The sequence below is a fragment of the Haliaeetus albicilla genome, chromosome 14, assembly GCF_947461875.1.
Source record: "Haliaeetus albicilla chromosome 14, bHalAlb1.1, whole genome shotgun sequence".
Lineage (NCBI taxonomy): Eukaryota > Metazoa > Chordata > Aves > Accipitriformes > Accipitridae > Haliaeetus > Haliaeetus albicilla.
In genome coordinates, this window is record NC_091496.1 from 10293517 (window position 1) to 10316299 (window position 22783).

Here is a 22783-nt window from a genome sequence, read left to right on the forward strand (position 1 = left end):
TTCTGTATCTCTTCATGTATTTCAACACATCAGTTAAAATACCCACTTCAAGAAAAAAATAGTTCGTGACTTGGCTTTAAAACTAAATATCCATGCTGTCATAAGTTTTATTACAGGTTATCTGACCCAGTGGTAAAGTAGCTTGTGATGAATTCTTCAATTTATGAACAATTAACTTCTAGCAATTTATTGTCAGCATCAGGAAACAGAAGAAGTGTTGGATGGCAGACAGGCTGAATAAAATGTGTATGTTTAGATAAACAGCATATAAAACTTTTGGACGTCTATTTCTAATGAACTGTCCCATCTGCTTTCAATAGCCAAAACTATTTTTGATATCAGATCATGCACACTGATTAACTTAGACCACTCTAGCTCTTGAAAGCTGAGTAATTAGTTTATGTCTATGTTTCATTACCTGCAATACATCACAAGCAAGTGGTGAAAACCTAAACTACATTTGAATATGTTTTTCTTCACAGGGAATCCATTCTGATAATAATTTCTTTTACAGTTTTTACAGTTTTACAGGCTTTACAGTTTTAAAACAGTTTAATGTATTTGTGTCTTTTCTTTTACTCTAAATAATGAACTAAAATAAATACATTTTCTCTCAAAACAGAAGACAGAATACTTGAGTGACAAACAGAAAATACAATTATACAGAGGAAGTTTACCAGCTAAAAAATAGCTAATTTATTTTGAATTTGGTTTTTTTTCCTACTGTGAAAAGTATCACTTGCTAAAAATGTGAATTGGTATTCTGATTTTAGTTGTCATGTGAGCAATAAATGGCTGACAGTCAAAGAAATGCATGAAAGGTGCTGCAGCTAGTCCACTTTGTAGAAACTGATATAATGGAGATTTTACACAAAAAGGACTACTGATGAATAATAGCTTGCATTTGCATTACCTTCCAATTGGAAGCAGGTACACAAAACATGCCAGTAATAAATGAAGGAAACCCACTTCTAAGGAGGAAGCAGCCTATATATAGAAATCCCTTGTATATATTAAGTTCTTTAAATTAAATCACATGCTTCAATCTGTTTTACTTTAAGGGTTGTCATCTAGGAATTCTTGGTTTTAGAAAAAAAGGTTTGTATTTGGTTATGTTAATATTTTGCTCTGAGCAAAGGGCAAAAAATAAACATATTTTTTAAGTGGTCCCAACTGAACTTTGATGTATTTGTTTGCTTGAAAAGAATGCTAGTTAAAAAATGTGCATGTGTCACTTAAGCTAAAACTGATTTTTGAGGTCCATGGGATTTTTTTTGTTTGTTTAAATAAGGAAAGAAGTTTCTATTCTTGTTCTAGCAGAATTAACCAGGCTGTGTTAAAACTTAAATTTTAGCAATTTGCAAATACATGTGAAGCTGAGGGTAGACTGGAAGAGAGGAGGAGTGGTGAAGGTCTGTGAAACCGCTCAGTTGATTTTCACTGGAAGATACTAGTTTATCAGCGTGATGTGCAGCAGTATAAAACCCTGCAACCAAGGCGGGAGTGAGCTGATATGTAGTAGTAGTTTTTCAATGGAGGAGAAAAGAGTAGCAATCTTGCCAGGATTTTTTAAACCTCAACCTCAGGTTGTGTCTAAATCTAGAATTAGTCTGCACCTCTAAAAACTTAGCAGTGTTCAAAACTTGTAACATGGATTTAAAGGATATGCAAAAGACTACTGAAGAGGAAAAGAGAAGATCCTCTTAATGTCAAAAGTGCAAAAGATCTCAGAATTATGTTGCATGTTCTTGTACGGAGGTCTTTGTCAGTCACACTTATCAGCATTGTCTCATTGCTTTCCTCAGGCGAGGTGACTTGTCTGCTCACACTTGATACTTGTCTAATTGTTTAGTTTAGTAACATTTCAGGGTAAAAAAATCAGATTTATTTTCTGTATCTGTGCAATATCTTTCATGGAACAATATCCACCCAAAACTGGAACTTCCATTTTTTCCCCCTCAGGATCTCACAGATAAAATCAGTGATAATTCCCTTACTATATGGTAGAATGCCATACCAGCAGGTTGGTTACATATACTAACATTTTATACCTATGTCAAACAGAAGGTATAGGCTTCATATCCAAACTTCTGAACATCTGGACTTATAAATGTCAAACCTGATCACTAGCAATATGTGATGAATCGTTTACCCTGCACTGATGCACTTTCTAAGATTCACGACGGCGCTGAAAGGATAAAAGCATCACATTTTGTATTACACATCATCACAATTAAAAAAAAACACAAAAAAACCAGTCTGAGATATTTTTCCAATGGAATTCTTAAAGGGGGATTTATGACTAGTATAACACATTAATTAGGGTTGTGAAGATTGTTTGGAACATTATTCAGACACTGGCAAATCCTGTTGTTTAAGTAGCTCTCTGTTGTTTAAAAAATAAAGCTCTCTATTAGTTTTGGGTAACCTTAACTTCTATTGATGCTATAATTTATACTTAATTTTCATTTCACTAAATCATGACCATGTATTTTACAAGGCAATATGCATTCTTTATATGGTGAAGCCTAAGGCAAAACTATGCTCAGCTCCAAATCAGCAGAGGTTTCTGAACCAGGCCCAGCTGCCAAACTATGAACTTTTCAGAATCATCATTCAGGCTTATAGTATCATTCAATGCATATATATCTCTTAAGAGAAACAAAATTCACACTTTGAGGGAGACCAACAAGCAAAATTCTTGCTTTTGGTAGAATCCTTTAAAAATGCCAGTAAATGTTATCTGAATGGATCAATCGTTTATTTTGATTAGGGGGTAGGAAGCCATGTCACTGAAACCTCCACTCAAATTAGCCACCAGCTGGAAATAATATATTTCCCTCTTCTTCTGAGGTTTGTCCTGCTGTGTTATTTTCTAACATAAGGATGCCACCTAGTGACAATAACTGAATGCTTCTTAAATTGGGCCTAAAAAAGTTCTAATCTAAGTCCACAAGGATATGAAATCTACTATTCTTAATGCTTGGTCAGTTAAGGGGAATTGCACCCATACATAACTAAAAGGTAGAATTATTGCTGGTATTTCACTAAAGTAAAATATATCCAATATCACAATTTTAGACAGGTCAGATAGAGATAGGCTGGATTTTTTAACATATGTATGATCCAGTTGTACCAAACTACATATAGACTTTCAACAGTTACTGGAAATCAGCATATTATTTCTAATATTTTCCTATTCTTGCTTAATTTGTGAATGCCACTTAAAGCCTTTGAAAGTGGGACCCAATTTCTGGTCCCATAAATTTTTCAGGAAATACTCATCACCAGTTATGCAGGATGGATGAGATCTCAAGTCCTGTCCCCACCTGGTGAATATTTTAAGGATATGAAAACAAGTTATTGCTGGACCAGAAAAAAAAAAAAAAGGCTGTTTTTCTCTGTCCACTGAACACCTAAGCCCCTCAGCCAGCAAGTTATACCCAAACTGTAGGTATTTCAGGTAAGTGGAACAGCTCCAGTAGGCTGGCTGGAAAACCCCCTCAGCCTAAAAAAACATGCTTGTTTATAGAAATCACTTCTAAAGTAGCAGGTACTGCTTCTTATCTCATCAACTGGGGAGATAACTGCATCCAGCCCTCCAGTATTTTCAGTATGTGCTTCTCTAATGAATCTCTTTTTTCAGCCATGTTTTGCGCAGACCCAAATCTGATAACTATGCTCAGGAAACATTGCCCTGTTTGGGGTCCAATCTGTGGATTCAGCCATGGTTTAGCCTCGAGCTGTATCCATGCAGTGTAGCCCAAATCACTGGTTTGGTGCAGCTATTGCTATTCTTTTCCTTAGCACTGCATCCTCTGAAAACTGCTGCTGCATTTTCATCCCATTTTCTGGCTCCTGTTATTTGTGGCTCTTCATAAACCCAACATGTCCCTTCCAGTTCTGGGACTGAGCAATTTGTTGCTTCTCATTAGCAAGACCAGGGCATGTCTGGAAGTGCTCAGAAGCAAACCACTGGTCAGAGCCTTTGCAGTGGTGAAAATTTAGGGTCAGTGTCTCCAGGGCCAGGCACTAACTGAATGACAGTAAGATCTTTGAACTCAGGTGCCTGATGTGGCCGATGTTATTGTGGCAGATGTGGTTAGATGTTAATTTAATGCCTTCATGTTTTGCGTGAGAATCTATCCTGAAGTCACTAAGTCAGTTTTGAAAATGAGGCCAAGCCCACGAATGAAATTTAAAATTCTTGTCCTTGTGCTGTTCCAACTGTAAATGTTGCAGTGCTGGCTGGAATGATGTCCATATACTCTTTAGACTATATGTAACTTAGTGGCTCACCTTCTGTCGTGGTTTAACCCCAGCCAGCAACTAAGCACCACGCAGCCGCTCACTCACTCCCCCCCCATCCAGTGGGATGGGGGAGAAAATCAGGAAAAGAAGTAAAACTCCTGGGTTGAGATAAGAACGATTTAATAGAACAGAAAAGAAGAAACTAATAATGATAATGATAACACTAATAAAATGACAACAGTAGTAATAAAAGGATTGAAATGTACAGATGATGCGCAGGGCAATTGCTCACCACCCGCCAACTGACACCCAGCCAGTGCCCGAGCGGCGAATCCCTGCCCCCCACTTCCCAGTTCCTAAACTAGATGGGACGTCCCATGGTATGGAATACACCGTTGGCCACTTCGGGTCAGGTGCCCTGGCTGGGCATGAGAAGCTGAAAAATCCTTGACTGTAGTCTAAACACTACTGAGCAACAGCTGAAAACATCAGTGTTATCAACATTCTTCACATACTGAACTCAAAACATAGCACTGTACCAGCTGCTAGGAAGACAGTTAACTACATCCCAGCTGAAACCAGGACACCTTCTTACCTGAATTTGAGCAAATACTAACAAGCCATGTTTATAATGCAGTTCCTATCATATGCAATGAAAATAATATGTAGAGCATTACCAAATCATTTTGTTTTGTTTTTGTTTTTTAATGTATGATCTGCAGGTGGTGAACTTTTTACTGGTCTCTACAGTGACTACTGGGGAAGAGATGCTGCTCTCTTTCGCACCATGAATCGCATGGCCCATCTCCGAACTGAACCCGACAGTGAGCGCCTGTTGAAAGGTATGGGAAGGAGGAGAAGGAGGAGCCAGAGGTGTTTCAGATGACTAGACAATTTCTGTTTAACCAGAAATTAAAAAGATATTGTTCATGCATATGTATATACATTTGGAGATGAATTTGTTTAAACTATCTCTTTTGCATGAAATTTTTCATGAACCCCCTGCCAGGATGAACAAATTAAAATCTTTACTTTGATTACATATTGGATTTAACAAGCAGAACTTTAAAAACCTTCATTTTTCACTTTAAAAATTTATTTTAATTTATACTCTGAATATTCTATACTATTTCATGATATGCCAGATATAATTAAAATAATATTTTAAAATTCTCTCTTTAATTAATGGGAGCTTCTAAATAGAACACAGTACTCTTTTTTTCTCGATGAGATCATTTTGTCTTTATGTTGCAATAAAACAACTCAATCTTTGCCAAGTTGTGTACTAAAGAGATATCATGCAATAATGCAAAATAATAAACATATGATGATCATACAGTTAAATGAAATAAAAAGTTAAAGCATGTAATTTTAAAGGAGAAAATGAACGTATTCCACAAGAAAAATACTGAGAAAAATCATGTGCTGGGAAATTTAGAATTTGTTTCATACTCTTCAATGTGAAATGTAACGGAATTCCAAAGTGTTGAAATTTCTGTGAAATGGAGAGTCAGGATCTTGATTTGTTTTGCTCCCAAAGTATTGCAGTATTTCATCATAAGAGTGACATAATTACTGCTAATGTTTGGCAAGGAGAGTCAATAATTGCCTTTTATGGTGATTCATGTGGTGAGCATCATCTTTTCAGTGAAAGGACATTGAAGTTTTTTCTCTTAAATTTCAAGGAAGTTTTCCCCTGAATCAGAAGAGAGAAAATAGTTCTGCTGCAGATTTCTTCCTACACAAGTATGGCCTGAAACTTGAATTAAATACTTTTTTTTTTTTTAAATACGTTTAGAACATTCTTACATCTACTTTAAGTCCAATACTTAGAACCTTGCTGAACTGAGTGTTTAGACTGGAGCTATATGGATAGCAACAGTCAGGTGGATGTTCACAATATGCAGGTGAACTTTCTCTTCTTTCTAGAAGATTTCATTTTTTTAGATACAGAATTCTCAAACTTTGCTTTTCATTTTGTCTATACTTGAAATTTAATTTTGCAGAAAGGCAGTATTTTAAAATCTCTATTAAAAACACTTCAGAAAATTAGCAAGTGCTGTATCAATGTCTTAAAATGCAATGACTATTTTCATAGGACAGGAAGTTAGAAAATATTTACAGTACCCATTGCTTCTTAAGAAATCATACTAATTGTATGAATGATATTCTCATTTAAAGAACTTGTAAAAACTTTGCTACAAGTCAGTGAGATGAAACCATTCACAGTTCTGCTTGGTGTGGGGTTAAAAGGTATACAGGCATGGACTGAAGTCTGAACTTAGGTTTCAACTTTGCAGCAAAATGTCAAAACAGGAAAAAATTTAGAAGGTTTTTATTTCATGACAAAGATACACAATGCATCTTCTGTCTATGAAGATATATGTTCATATAGCATCTATTAGGTGAACTACCAGAGATTTTTCTTTATCTAAAAGGCCGTTTGTCTGAAGTTGACATTCCTACACCTGGTTTGCATGAGATCAGAGATTGTTATGTGAATATTAGTGCCAGGTTTTAGCCTAATCCAAATTAAAATATATAAATCCCAGAGAATGGGACTGGAAAGAGGTCTTTTTCTTGCACGCATACAAGGGAATATTGATTTGTGAATTGAAGCTATAAAAATAGTTTGACATTAATGTATTCCACATGTTCTATAGATATTCACCCACAAAAAAAAAAAAAGATTTTTTTTTTCCTATCACCCTATTCCCCTTAGGTAGCTCTGTGACTGACAGATCCCTGATTCTTTAATTTTATTTTTTCTTTGCTACCAGCTGATTTTAAGGATTGAAAAAGTAAGAGAAAGTTTTAATAAACTTGAATTCAATTCATTTTTGTTTTCTTTTAAAGAACCAAAATTCGTTGGCTCATACATGATTCCTGACAATGAAGACCATGATGATAACAAAGTATATTTCTTCTTTACTGAAAAAGCATTAGAGGCAGAGACAAGCACTCATGCCATATATACTAGAGTGGGACGCGTATGCGCGGTAAGATCCTTTTTCTGATTCCCCAGCTAAATGAAAAAAAAGCATGCTGATTTCTTTGGTCCTTCTTACCCAGGAAAAAATAGCATCTGTTAATCTATGTGGGAGTAAGTTATAGGTCTGAATGAAAACCCTACATCTAAATAGCCTCAAGCATTAGAAAATTCAAAAGCGATCCAAAATCTGGGCTTGAAGCCAAATTTTGCTGAGAGAGAAGGGCAAAGTTCAGAAATCTTGTTATTCAACTCCACCTCTCTTTGTGCTGATATGTGGTAACAGTAATAGCAGTTGCCCACGGGACTCTCTTACATCCATATTCTCAATTCAGATCAAGGCTCCAATGCCCTTAGTATTGGCTGTAGGTCCAGGGCCTCTTGTAGGTCTCACAGCTGATATAAATTGATGTCCCTTCACATTCCTGGTGAGAGGACCAGCCCAGCCACCAGTCCTCTCTGACATTCCCGCTTGCCTTCCTATTCAGTCAGCAAGGAACCAACTTAACTCACCTGCATTTGTGCAGGGTTGATGGCTACCCTGTCAGTCAGCTGGATAGGACCAGAGGCAATGGGCAAAGATGGAAACACATGAAATTCCACCTGAATGTAAGAAAACATTTTTTTACTGCAGGGGTGGTTGAACACTGACAGAGGTTGCCCAGAGTCTTCATCCTTGGAAATATTCAAAACCTGACTGGACATGGGGCTGAGCAATTTGCTGAGCAACTTCCTCAAAGCAACTTACTTTGAGTAGGGCAGTTGGACTAGATGATTTCCAAAGGTCCCTGCCAAATTCAACTGTCCTGTGATACTGTAAATTTTGAAAACCTCTTTTGATGCAAGAACAATAGGAGGGGTACAATGTCAACCATCTATAGAGTGCTTTATAAATAGTAGCTAATTAATATTTTCATTTAATCTCTCGTTCCTCTTCTTCTCAACAGCAACTAAGGAAAATTGTGCAGCTAGGAAACTAGAACAAAGGATTGAATTGTCCAGCCAATTGCTATCACAGCCAGGCATAAGGTTTACCAGAAGGAACAGAAAAGTCACAAGGAAAGACCTTGCTTCCCTCCACTGCCCTGCACGATTACCCATTCCCCACTCAGGCCATGCTCCTGCTGTGTTGACCCCATCTCTTTTTGGCTCCCTGCCCCCCCCCCCCCCCCCAGGAAGGAGATCTCAGGCAGTTGCTGGAGAGGAGCACTGTTAACATACAATCTCTCAGATTAAGCTGCCCATAATTCCTTTTCTATTAATTGAACTACGGTAAGGCTGATGAGAGGAGCTCTCCCATTCCCATTGGGACTACATCTGCTTGATTAAAGGAAGGAATAAGAAGTTTATTTCTTAGCATCTGATTTTGTTTCTGAAAAATATTGCATTCCCCCTCCTAACTGTAGGGGATACATTCCTAAAACTATTGGGCAAAGAGCAAGATACAATTTAAAAATCTTCTGTCACCTCAACGTATAGTATATGTCACATATGCTCACCAGCATACTACCTATTAAAATTTCTTAAGGAGAACTTATGCATAACTTAAAACATCTGAAGTATGCAAAGTACCAAATTGCAGCCTAAACCACTAATGTTCACAAAGTCAGTTGTCTCGTTGAATTCAAGCCTGCATCAAGATCTGAAGTAGAATTCTTTGGCCTATGTTCTGGTAGATGTCTGAACAGATTATTTTAATAGTTCCCTGTAGTCTGAAATATATCCACCTGAGTGTCTTTTCTCTAGCCAGGGGTTAAACCAAAATCCAACAGACCTTTCTCTTCCACTTGTCCAAAACTCCAAATCCTTTATCATCTGGACATTAACTTCACAGCCATATGCTATAATTCAAATTTGATTTAATAAATAAAAAAAATAGTTAGCTGACTTTTTTTTTCCAGCTTTTAAATTTTCATCTGAGCTGTAACAGATTTTGCAACACAGAGGCACCTACTCTGTATATTTCTACTTTTCTCAGGAAAAGAGATCTCTGTTTTTGTAAGATCTCAATGTGAAGCTGAGGAGATCAATTAATTTCAGTAGTTTAGAATGAAGTTGTGAGAGTTTTGCAAGCCTATTACAGAGCCTTCAACACTAAGTTACACAGTCTACCAGGATATAAGGTCATAGCTTTGATGATGCTGCCCTAAGGTTACAGAATCTGATTACTAAGTAGTACTAAATGCCCCTTTTCTTGACAGTCCAACGGTTGCAATAGTAAGAAAAAGATGAGACTGCTATAGCAAAGCAGGAATTATTTAAAGTTGTTGAGAACTTATTAGAACACCATGTAGAGACACTTGCCTCAGACTTGCCCCAGCTGTACCAGCTCTATAGATAGATCCAGGGCTTCAGTTTCCAAATGTGTTGATCTAACCCTGCACTGAGCTCCTGAAGCAAAACTAAACTTTGCTAATATACTCAGTACATCCAGTTAACAAAAATGAGGTATAAAAAAGCTTTATAACAGCTGTGTAGTTAAAACTATCCATGGATGCGGTACAGAATTAAAAAATACTTATAAACCCACAGCTCTTAATGAGACCTGAACTTGATCAGTGCAATCCTACTTGAAAACTGACTCCAGAGAAATAGTACTAGTAATAGACATGTGGTTTGAAAATGCATGCTTTTGACATTAAAAGATACAATGAGCAGCTAATTCAGCAGAGATGTTTGTGCTTCTAGACTTACTCATTCAAATTACCATCAGCATTTGTTTCTTTCTACGCAGAATGATATGGGAGGCCAGCGAATGCTCGTCAATAAATGGAGCACTTTCCTCAAAACCAGGCTAGTTTGCTCTGTGCCTGGGAGAAACGGAATTGATACGCATTTTGATGAATTAGGTAAATATGCTAGACTGCAACAAACTTAAAACCATCATACAAAACACATACTTTCATGATAACACATTTTACTGTCAAATATTGTACTTGCATTCATTAACAGGGAATGGTTGTCAGTGTTCTGTTTCCAATGTATATGAAGTTCTATACATATGGAATTGACTATCAGTTATGGCTTATTGCATTGTTTTTAAAGATTGCTTTTAAAATCTGCATAAGATTAAATAGCATATATGAGTAAAATAGGATTACACTTTTAACAAGCAATGAAGTTGCTCTTTTGGGACTGAGAAAAGTAGTTTGCTACCAATAACATTGCATTTAATTTTTACAGAGGATGTCTTTTTGCTGCAAACTCGTGATAACAAAAATCCAGTGATATTTGGCCTCTTCAACACTACAAGGTAAACAATTAGAAGAAATAATAGCAGCAATAGAGGAATGTTTGAACAGCCTATTGAGAGAGAGACACTACATGATAAATATCCCTTAGCAAATACATAGTAAGCAGTTTAATCCCTGTTCTATTCACAGTGGGCTTCCTTGTTAATGTAAAAACTGCTCTATGACACTTAGGGGCTTGAAGTCTCATTCAATGATCCAGTCTATCTGGATCATAAATTAATTAAATGTTTCTCTGCTTGAAAATTTCCTAGTGTCGAAGTATATGCACTCCTGCATGCTTATAAGAGCAGCTTATCAGACCCTCCTGTCTTCCTTTAAGAGATCCACTGTAATTCGAGTTTAAGTAGATAGCAGCTTAAATTCCTACTAGCTTCTTAGTGAAGCCTAAAACACCAGCTGTGGTGTTGCTGGCAGCCTCATTTTCCACTGCAGCTTAGTTCAAGTGCAAGCACGCAGTACCTGTTTCTTGGACATCAACTGTTAGTTTAGGACGTAACTGGTAGAGAAGAGTAACTGTGCTTTTGCCACTATTTTTCTCTCCTGATTTATTTTTTTCGTATAAAACAAGGCAGATCTGGTCCTCTAGGGATGCAGGTACCCAGCATTTCCTACTGGCTCCCTATGCCAATAGAGAAAGGTGGGCACCTAATTAAAATGGCCTGGATCACCTTCTAGAGTCTTCAGAGATAATTTCTTTGTAGAGAGCACTGACGCTTCTTTAAAAAAAATGAATTGCTTCTCCGGAACTGTAAATAAAATTTAGAAGTAAAAAAGATACTTTTATGTGGATTGATCTACATAGAGTGATCTTGATGTTCTAACTAATAACACCAACCAACATTCCCACTCAATATAAAAAATCTCCTGTTCATTTCAGTCAGCATTGGATGATTCCCATCTTTCCGAAGTAACAACAGGAAAAATCTTAGAGAAAAATGGTAAACTGTTTAAGTCACTAATGAAAGACATATAAGACCTGAGTTGAGTCTGCTGGGCTTCCTCTGTGTTTATAAACAAGTAACTTAAAGCCTGTGTTCACCATCTTCAAATTTGGGGGTAACAACACAGAGCTTCCTCAGAGAAATGTTATAAATATAAATACACTAAAGACTTTGTAAAGAACACTGCATACAGCAGTTCTAAGGTGAGCATATAGGAAACAATAAGTAGTTTTCTTCTCCCTGAATACTGTTGAAATGTGACTTATTTTTACTTATACAATAATACCAGTATTATATATACAGAATGTGACATATTGCTGTAATAATGTCTTTGAATTTTATTTCATAGCAATATATTTAGAGGATATGCTATATGTGTTTACCACATGGCAAGTGTCCGAGCAGCTTTCAATGGACCATATGCTCATAAAGAAGGACCTGAATACCACTGGGCTCTGTACGAAGGGAAAGTACCTTATCCTAGACCTGGTTCAGTAAGTACAATCTATTTTCCATTGCTTTTTGGGAAGAAAAAGCAATTCCCAAAAGAATTTGGGAAGAAAAAACTGAGTGCTGCTAATGTACAAATCTTCCTGACTTCACAGTCCAGGATATATTTATTTGAATATATACATACTCTAGCATTTCTGGAAAAGTGTGAAATGGCTCATTAATAAGTTTAATCAAGTACTAGAACCATACATTTCCCTAAGGAAAATAGTGGAATTAAGTGTATAAGGTTTTTCAAAATCCTATTGGGACTTGAATTTAGCAACCTTGTGTTAAGTCCTAAGGTCCCAAAGTTAGGACCCCAGGCAACAGCAGTAGAAAGAGGCACCTCTAGAAGGTGGGTCAGATGCTGCGTTTAGAAGCAGTAAGTGCATTACCTGGGAAGGAGCCTCACTTTCTACTGAGCCTAGAATAACTGTTTTTCTAAATTTGGCTGCTGACATATTTTTTGCATCTGAACCTTGATAACTTTAATCTAATTGCCAAAGAAATAAATGAAAAATCAGATTTATTTAAGTGCATTGAGTGAACCATGAGGTTTATTTCTAATGGAACTTTCTGGAGAACAAATTCTCCCTACTGACTTGACTTGAGAAAATAAAGCCAGGATGAACTAGAAACATGTACCTATATTTACATTAAATATATATGTATATTTAAGATACATGCAATATTTTCCAATGTAAACAAGATTATTACTGGAAAAAACAATCTTACACAAGGCAATTAACTTTTCTTCTATTGCCTGCTGAAACCAGGGCACTTAAGAACTGTTAAAGGAAGGGGAAAAAAAAAAAGATGATCCACTATTTCAAGATCAGGTGGTTCTGGTTCCTTTTTTCATCTCTTTTCCAGAAAGGATCACATTTCAATATTTCTATAATTTAGATCAGTGCACAGGTTAGAAATGAGACATAGATTTTAACAAAAGTAACTAATCAGAATAAACACATTTGTAGATAGGGAGTAAATCCTCCATCACCTGAGGACCTGAGGTCATTCTCTCAAGACTGGTCCTTTCTAGAAGCAATGGTCTAGCATCCTCAGAATTCATTGGTTTGCTTTCAGACATCAGAGAGTGAGATTTTATTACCCTCACATCAGGTTCCTGAGCTTATTAACATTCCTGTTCTGTATCTTTTACAAAGAATATAGAAATATTAAAAACAACGTTGCAAAGAATCAAACTCAGCAAAATCACTCACTCTTTTCTCTAATTTTCACACAAGTTTCTTTACAATCTTTTTTTTTTTTTCAATGAACATTCAGTGAAGAAAGGAAACAAGATGTATTTTGAAAATGCAATTAATCTGGCAACTATTGTATCATACTCCACAACTATAGAGGTGCTGTCGTGTAGAGAGTTGTTCCTGCCCAGCACTTAGATTTTTCCTTTGCTAAGTAGAAATTCTGGAGGAAATCACAAACTCATTACATAGAGGCAGGTAATTAATTTCTACAAGGAATTCCTAATTTCTATGTTGATTTCTCAAAGGCATCACCAGTAGTCTTCATCTCAAACTCTTTTCCTGTTTCACTCTCTTTTTAGGTGTTTCTCAAGTTTCTATCCCTGTAGCGTCTTAGCCCGGGACACTCACATCCCACCTTGGGGTTGAGGAGAGCAGTCCTGCTTTCACTGCCCATCAGTGCGGCTTGAGGGTGCCCTTTGGCAGGCAGGGTCCCGTCAGCATCTCCCAGCAGAAGCCCAGCCGGGGTGTCCCCCACCTTCTCCTTCCTGCTCCAAGTCGGGGGAGCCCCACCTGGCAATGCCAGGCTAACCCAGGGAAGCATCACATCCAGGATTTCTTCCTCGCTCCACACCTTTTGGGAATACTACTTACCCACCCACGGCATTTGTCATCTGTGGCAAAGCTGCTTTTGTTTACACTCGCTGAAGGTCTACCCCGATCGTGTCAGCATTGTGCAGATTTTTGACTCTGTGTGATGCAAAGACATTTCTAGTAGCTGTTTGGCTAACCCTCACCGCCCCAGTTTTCGCACTTCACCTCTTGATCTTCTCGCCGGCTAGGGGCTCGCTCTCTGCAGCTTAACGGTGGAATAAGCTGTTGCTGGAGCATTGCTTTCGGGGTTGTTTTTCCTTTGGTAACTGAATCAATATTCTCTTTCATACTAAAAGCAATCATTTGCAAAAATAAATGTTGCATACAATTAATTTATCGCTGAGTGGCAGGAATGAGAGGTGAAAAGGCCTATTAGCTTATCTAGTCCATGCCAGTACAGCCTTTCTCCCTGTAGTATGACTTCAAATGCATGTCCTCTCTCATTTTAAATTAACGTTTTTCCTCTGCTTCTCTTGGGGTTAGAGACATAAGTCAAAATGCAGAAGTGGATGCTCCAAAAAAGAGATTACCTAGGGTTTAAACATTATTAATATGATTTGACCATCTTGGCCAATAAGCTACCACTGTAGCAGTGCTGACATCAATACAAAATGTTTTTTTGTTTGTTCGATGTAGACCAAAGTCATTGGTGTTGAGTCAGGATAGAAAACCAGATAAGTAAATTATCATATTTTGAGCAAAATGTTTGAATTCATAGGAATTATTGGTTTCCTGTTTGATAGTTTGTATAGAAAATTTACAGGTTTTGCAGTTTTACCAATTAATGAGACAGTACCGTGCATGGATTACACAATGGCTGTATATTTCATAAAGATTACATGGTCCAAGTTCTTTAAGTGGTATTAATTTCTTTTTTCCAGGCAGTAGAACACCTCACATATGTTATTTGGACTAGCATTAAACACAGGCATGAATTTGGTATTAATGACTACAGTTATTACATTGATATCTCCTAGCGCTGAAGATTAAATGGTGTTTTTCTGGCAAGCAGGAGAGAACACTGAGCCAGCACTTCAGCAAAGTTGATGATGATTTACAGAAAGGCTGCCCTAAGTTCCACTCACTTTCAATGCTTCTCTCCCTTGGCTCCGAATGGCCACATTTGGGTCAGACTGAGCTGTAGCCTCCCCAACAGGCAAGCCATAGGAGCTGAAAAAGATATAAAAGAAGAGCGCAAGTAATTTTTCCAATGTCATAGAACAAGTTAGTTGAGAAACCAGGTCTTTCCTGGGTGTTAGTCAATTTAATCTTCTTTGTCTCTGTGTGTTGCAGAGCACATCAGAGGCTGAAGAAGTTGGCTCTGCCAGCTAACGGAGGATTAGCTGATTCATTTTCAGCTGCTCAGTCAGAACACAGTTTAGAGGTCTTTTCAATGCTTTTCCAGTAGCATGAGGAGAAAGCACGTTTCAGGCTGTAGCCCACAGCCTTAGGTTTCACACACCAAAGAAAAGGTCAGCATATTGGTAAGCTGAATCCCACTACCTTTCCCCTTACAGGACTGACAGCGACAAGAGGCCAAAAATAACCTACTATTTAGGCATCTCTGAGAGTCAGCGCTCTTTGATCTTAGCTATCGAATGGGTAAAGAAGGAGTCTATAAGGAATGAGAGTAGATCTTAAAGCTAAATAAACAGCAAACCCACTGTTAAGAGACGCACAGGTTCTGACAGACAGCAGTCCGCTCCTCTCTGACGTCTGCTTGAAGCACTGCTTCTGCCATCATCTCTACTCCTGTTTTGCTGATTCTTTTAGTGCATTTAGACTGGGATGCTTCTGGGAATGACATCAGTTACCTCAAAAATGGTGTTGATAGACTTCAGAGATGGCTGCATCTACTGTTTCCTTTCTAGACTACTTGATTTTATTTAATTAAAAATGAAAAGCCTGTGAAGGATTATTTTTATTAAATCTCTCCAGGGCTAGAACTTTGCAAAGGGAACCTGGCAATGCCTATTCACTTGATATGCTGTGCAGTGCATGGCAAGCAGAGGCTTAGCCTGTCTTCATGCTCCAGCTCTGTCTCTTTATTGCAAACAGCCGGTGAAATTCCATCACTAGGTTGATTAGACAATTACTTTAAAGTCAACACTGAACAAATACTTTCCTGTATCTAAGCCCAAAAAGTGGAAACAAACATTGCCCCACTTGACAAGTGCAGGAGTTTGTTATTGTCAATTACAGTTGACCACAAGTTTAAAATTACTGTTTCCAGTAAACATAAAGAGTATTTTATTTCATTTTATTGATTAAAAAATCCAATTTAAATAGGGAAAGGCTGCTACTGTGGTTTTGCTTGAAATGCTGCTCAAAACCACACTGTCTTATGAATATTTGGAGAAAGTAAACGGTTACTGAGATACTTCCAGCTTGATCATAAATGGCTTCAATTAGACATCATGAAGCAAATTGAAAATGTAGAATCTACGTTCAGTTAGGGAACACTGTATCCTTCATAAAGCATCCTAAAATTAACTTCTCTGTTTAACGCATTAAATTATCCCTAATTGCACATTGACCAAAGGAGTAAACCTCTTTTAATCAATCTTTGACTTGAAGTCTATTTGCTTTGCAAAACAGTAGATTGATCAATGCAAACATTGGTATTTCAAGCTAAACTGTGATATATAATACTGTCATTGTGAGTTAGGAATTAAAATCAAATGTAATACTGTTAGAATGCCTGAGATCAAGAATTACTGTTGTTGCTGGCATCATTTTTAAGTGTCCTTACTTTCTTATGGTAATACATTTTGCAATCAAAAGTAATAAGACTAGAGACTGATTTCAAGCATTAGTATTCTGCTGACTTTACAATGCTGTGTCTCTACTGGGATAGGAAACCCCTTTCTCCTAACTCTGTCAATGCCCATTTTGTTTACGTCTTCAATATGAATTTGGGAAAGACATAAACGCTGTTTTTTGTCAAAATCTGGAAGTGTCACTATTTATTCTGCTCTTAGTATGTCAGAGAGGAAGGAGCTCTCTCTTTCTAAACATGACAATGGCAAGGCTCTGTTCAGCATCCCTTTCTTGGCTTCTCATGATTAATAATGCACACATGCATAAAGCGTAGGGTTCACTGTCCCAATTCCTACTGCGGTCTTTTGTGCCTGGTTTTACGCCAGGTTTTCTGTAGACTTCTCATTACCCCTGGAAACAAGACCTGTCTCTGACAATTTATTTGGCAAACCTTCAGGATAATCTCTGTTTTATGCTTTTGCAGTGTGCCAGCAAGGTGAATGGCGGTCTGTACACTACCACTAAAGACTATCCTGATGAAGCTGTCCATTTTGCCAGGAGTCATCCACTGATGTATCAGCCCATCAAGCCTGTTCATAAGAGACCAATACTCGTTAAAACAGATGGAAAGTACAATCTTAAGCAAATAGCAGTGGACAGAGTGGAAGCTGAAGATGGGCAATATGATGTCTTGTTCATTGGCACAGGTAAAGAAGATAATTGATTTAATAGGGGTTTTTTATCTCCAGGATGAATGAAATTAAGTTGTGTATAGTCCAAAAATAAAAAAATCAATACAACATTCCTTTTTAACAATCATTCTTTTCATGACTGTGCCAGTTGTCACCTTACAGAAGAGGTTTGTCATTCTAGACGTGTGTTTCACTGTGCTGATAACATTATATAGAAAAATAATGGTAGGGAAACATTTAAAGACTAGGAAGAGAAACTTAAGTATAGGATTGCAATTTTTTTTTCTTTCCAAAACAGAACCTTAAATTAAATTCCTGAACAACTTGCCTTATTTTTAAAACTTTAAAACACAATCATGTATCTGATCATAGTTCTGAGCTGAGACCTAGAGACCTGAGAGAACCAAAGGTGATATGATTTTCAAAAATATCATTTCAAGTTACTGTTTTTATTCCAGAGTTTATTTTCCCCAGTTCATTTTCCCCAGTTCTGGAGACCACAAGTCTAGCTGATACCATTAAAAAGAAACTGCCAGCTTCCAGATTTGGATTACAACAGAGCTCAAGGAAGGAAGGAGGAAATACCCAAGTTTCTTAAAAAGAAACTGTTAGAAATTTTCTGCCAAGCTTTCTTGTCTTTTGTGCCATTTTCATAAGATACAGAAAGCTTGTTTAAAGAGGTTTTTTAAACATCTACCAAACAAATATGATTAAGGTAAAATGTACCATAGACCTGCCCTAACTCTAAGCAAGCAGAGAAAAAAACCCACATTCTATTAGTATTTGAAAAATAAGAAAATAAGAGGAAAGTCTGGAAATAGACAAGACTTTAGTCACATCTAATCTGTCTGGAAAAAATCCAAGGATTCATACATTCACATTTTATCAATTTAACAACAGGAGTGGTATCACAAATCATTTTGACCATTTTGTCTAGGAAAGTAGTTACAGTGAATTATTTTTTACTAATGAAATTCCTCTGATAAGCACATTTCAGTGTTGAGAACATTCAAAAGAAGCATGTTTGTATAATAGCAAAGGCTTATTTATATTAGTGCTGTTTTCTAAGCTTTTAAATGGCCTCAGTATGGTCTCAGTATTGGACCTTGTGCAGTCTATAAAACATTTTGCAATGTGTCACTTATTTCTGTACAGCAGATTTTATAATGGTGCCTAGATTTTTCATATTTTCCACTTCCATTTGTGATTTGAGATACTGTATCAAATACTCTTGTACACAAGTCCTTTGTTCAGCAATGTTGAATCCTAGAGGACTTAGGTGTATGCTTTAAAGCTGTGCTGGACTGGTACCCAACAGCTGCTTAGTCTTCTCGAGATGTCTAATCTCAGGTGACAAGAAATTCCAACATAGGAATTTGAGATTTCGAAACTCTAAAACATACCCTGCAATCTCTGCTCTGGCAAAGCTCCCATCAAAAAACTTACTGCTTCTCTTGGCAATATAATATTAGAAAGGGCTAATCTTTTTTTTTTATCCAAGTCCAACACCTGCTGTGTAACATAAGTAAACAGGGTCTTACAGCAGAGCAGAAGTTTCCTTAGGGTAGTAGTGGAGGTTAGAAAGGTTCATCAAAGGCAAAGCCTGAACATCAGGACTTTCACGTGTCTGTCAGCAGGATTTGAAGAGCAACTTACTTATGAAGATCAGAGCTCAGAAAGCAATTTTTTTTTTCTAGTGTTCCGTCACAAAATAGATACCTTTGATTATATATTCTCTTTGAAAAGTGGTGTATGACCCCAGTTTAATGGTTCCTCTTAATGTTTGCCCCTTTGATCTTTTGCTGAACATTTTTCCCAGTGCTTGTCTGCTTAATATTTCCCCTGTAAATCAAAGGTGACTGAAAGTAACAGAAGAAAGGAAGTGGTATTTGCCATTGTTGATGACAGATTTTGAGATTAAGGAAAGCAAGACTATTCTAATAATAGTCAGCAAGACAAAGCTGAAGTGGTGGAAGACCAGATGCTATTCATGTGTTTTAATTTCCTGCAAGAGTTGTAGTGACAGAGAGGCTGATATATCTAAACTCCAATGTGCCCTAGACTTTTTGAATGTGCAGGGATTTTTTGTCTCGTCTTCCCCTTATTAACACCTTCAGCTCAACATCAGCTCAGTGTTTCCCTAGAGGAGGGCGAGAACAGACAATGAACCCCTGAAGGATTTTTGTACTCTTGCCTGGAGGAAAGGAGCTGCTGCCAGCAATTAATGATAGTTAGTAGTTTCCTAACTAGTATAAACACTCAGATCCTATAATTAAAGCTACTTTACACTCCCTTGTCTTGATGGACTCAGCTCATGCTTACTCTCATTTCTTTTTCTGAAATATGGTCACCCTCTTTGGTCCTTTTGCAGCTCACCAACGGATTATGACCCAGAGTTTGAAAAATACAAGTCAATTCATGATATAGCTCAGAGATGTCTCATTTGACTTTTACTTGCCAGGGACAAATTGTCATATGTGTTTATTTTCTAAGAGTAAGAATCCTCATTGATAACAGCAATATGCAACTACCTGTACATATTTATAAATTTCTATCCATTATCAGTTTGAATAAGTCATTTAATGTATTTGAAGGCCATATAAATGTTTCCACCAATTATAACCTTGAGTTTTGTTTTGTTTTTTTTCTTTCTAAATTTATTCCCAGATAATGGAATTGTTCTGAAAGTCATTACAATTTACAATCAAGAGACAGAATCAATGGAAGAAGTGATTCTTGAAGAGCTGCAAGTATTCAAGGTGAACTGTGCTGTATATGAAGCATACATACAAGTCTTGAATTTTCTACAGAATTAAAATGTCTAAAAAATCTGAGGATAGTCAAATATATGGTAGTTATGTGCAAGAAATTTTCTAACGATCTAGTTATTTTCTGACAGGAAATCTTCATTTTCAGCTGAAGTTTTTCTGAGGTGGAGTTGTAGCCCAAGTACTGAAGCATATTGCAGCAAACCAGAACTACTGTCTTTCTGTTTACATGCTTGGAGGTTGTAGTGTGACTTTTAATTAGAAACTTACTGCATTTTATTTCATTTTCCCTCATATCCAATTAAATATTTGAAAAAGTATAACTACGTGCACAAAAAATGTGCCTACTACAATCTTGGAAGCTTAAATGAGGTCCAGATAAGAAAAGCCCAATCCTCAGAAACAGTGATTCAGTTAATCAGTCTTTACAGTGAGCAAACCTGAGTCCTAATGAGACAAAACTCCATTCTGTTTAAGAATAATCCACGATTAAAGCTTAGTGTTTGGTATGTGGCAAAGTTAATATAATGAAATTCTCTTAGTGAGTATTCACATCATGTCATGTTAGCCACGTAAAGTAGGAGGCTAACTTCCTTACAACGATAGGGAAAATCTAACATCCAGACTTGGACATTTAAATCTGGTACCTGCATTTAGATAATGTGACTATTGACTTGTTGCTGGGGGGAAAATCACAGAAATTGCCCCTCTTGATAAAGCTGGTTTTCAATAGACCTGTTAGGGGCTATGTCTTGCCATTGGTCCAGGAAATCTGAGCAGAGGGCAGAGAGGACAATGGTAAAAGAAGGAATTCCTGCTATTTTTATCTTATCTTCAATGAATGTTTTGTTATAAAGACCATTCCACTTATCACTCTCAAGCAGGACAAAAGAGATTCAGTGGTGGCAAGAGCTAATGTTATGTTTGACAGGGAAATTGTAGTGTTCCTGTGGCTCCGATAATCCTGAATTAAGTGTTGGCTAGTTGTTTTTAAATAAACTCTTTTAAAGCAATACTTCTGAAAGTCACAATTTCCTCACATCTTTCTGTAGCATCAGAAGTTAAAGAAAGTCAAAGGTTGTAGCAAAGCTGAGTATAAGTAAACATCAACACTATTTTACCTAATTTATTGTCATAGCAAAAGGTTATTCTTTTTTCTAAGCAAGGAAATATTTCCTATTTTCTAGGTGCCAGTTCCTATTATTTCTATGGAAATCTCTTCAAAGAGGGTAAGTATTTGACAAGTTTGAAATGTGAAGATGACTCAAATGTAACAAAGCTATAAACTCTATAAAGATAGATAGATAGATGCATAGATAGACAGATGGATGTACATCATCTATAATGAGATCTGGTCTGATAAATGTAATCCTTTTTTAATATAAACTTATGGCTATATGCTCTGTTCCTTTATGAAGCATTTATGTTTTTCAATTCTAATGTTAAATCTCCTTAGTTCACACTATCATGCATATCAAAGCAAGTAAAAACCAACCTGTTGTGTGAGTTAGTAATAGTAATGGCATAGTAATGACAGTAGGGATTACCTGGGTGGATATGGCAACTCACAGAAAAGTTCCTTGCTGATAAATGCAGACAGACTTCAGCCCCATGGGGATATCAGTGCAAAAAAAGCCTTGCTGGGTCTCCCATGTATTCAGTTGCCCATGAAAGGCAGGGCTGTTTGGATCTGACTCCCTTTTGAGTTTCTGCTAGTTTCTGCTAATATAAACACCCGATTTATTACTCTTACAGGTAGATTCTCATCCATACCATATCATCATATCATGTCGAGAAGAAGCCATTATAAACATCCCAGGATAGTTATATCTTAATAGATCTTAGACATCCATCGCAATGTAGGTGAACATAAGCATAGTGAAACACAAGAATGAAAACTGCATTCATAGGAAGTGTGAGCGTGCCCCAAAAGACCATTTTAGTCTTGGTGTCTAGTCAACTTGCATTCTTTCTGTAGGCAATGCAGAAACACAAACTCCTCTGATGGTGATTCAGAGGAGGATCTTAGGTGTAAATATCCTGAATTATTTCCAGGATCGATCTATTTTTTTTTCCATGGACTGTGAGCAGCTCTGGAGACTAGATTGTCTAACACTTCACCTAAGTGATTATCTGGATAAAGACTTTGGTGTCATTTCAGATATTTCCCTTACCTTTAACTCTCAGTGAAATGTCATGGTAAAAGGGTTGTGTTGGAAGACTAAAAAGGAGATACTGTATAAAAATGGAGTAGTCTTCCTCCATTACATCCAGCTCCCAAGACGGCTGCTAACTCTACTAATTCAAAAGTATCTGGAAAATCTGGAGAGAATTACAAAAAAGCCACCAAAGCAATTCAATGGTTGAAGAATAAACCTTGTTATGAGAAGTAAAAGTAGCTTAACTTTTTCAAGATGTCAGCGAGAAGACTGAGAGAGAACAGGGTAGCCCAATATAAAATTTTACTGAATGAAGTGACTTCCCAGTGTATGTGTACAGGGATTCTTGAACATCGATGGCAAAGCAATATCAGATTAAATAACCAAATTCAGCTTGTTGAATGTAGATAAACTTAATCTTGAAATACGATACAGTTTTCTGGTACAGAGGACAATTAAATGTTGGAATACATGTTAGCGACAGGATTGGCAACAAGTAATTTTGTCTTTAAAATGAGCAGAAGTATAACTTAGTTCAGCTTATGTGAAAAAAGTTAGGTAGCTCAAGTATTTTGGCGGGTCTCTTTTGAACTTGGAGTTAGTGAGCCTGTGGAGACC

General features: G+C 37.0%; 1 protein-coding gene across 1 annotated transcript in view; it reads left to right on the plus strand.

The window, feature by feature from the left end:
* SEMA3E (semaphorin 3E) overlaps positions 1 to 22783 on the plus strand; it is a 149345-nt gene that overhangs the window by 111124 nt on the left and 15438 nt on the right. The window contains exons 6-13 of the mRNA XM_069801687.1: positions 4974 to 5093; positions 7108 to 7250; positions 9975 to 10089; positions 10424 to 10493; positions 11785 to 11929; positions 17031 to 17253; positions 19906 to 19997; positions 21194 to 21235. Coding sequence (XP_069657788.1) covers positions 4974 to 5093; positions 7108 to 7250; positions 9975 to 10089; positions 10424 to 10493; positions 11785 to 11929; positions 17031 to 17253; positions 19906 to 19997; positions 21194 to 21235 — 950 coding nt within the window. The remainder of the gene's footprint in view (positions 1 to 4973; positions 5094 to 7107; positions 7251 to 9974; positions 10090 to 10423; positions 10494 to 11784; positions 11930 to 17030; positions 17254 to 19905; positions 19998 to 21193; positions 21236 to 22783) is intronic.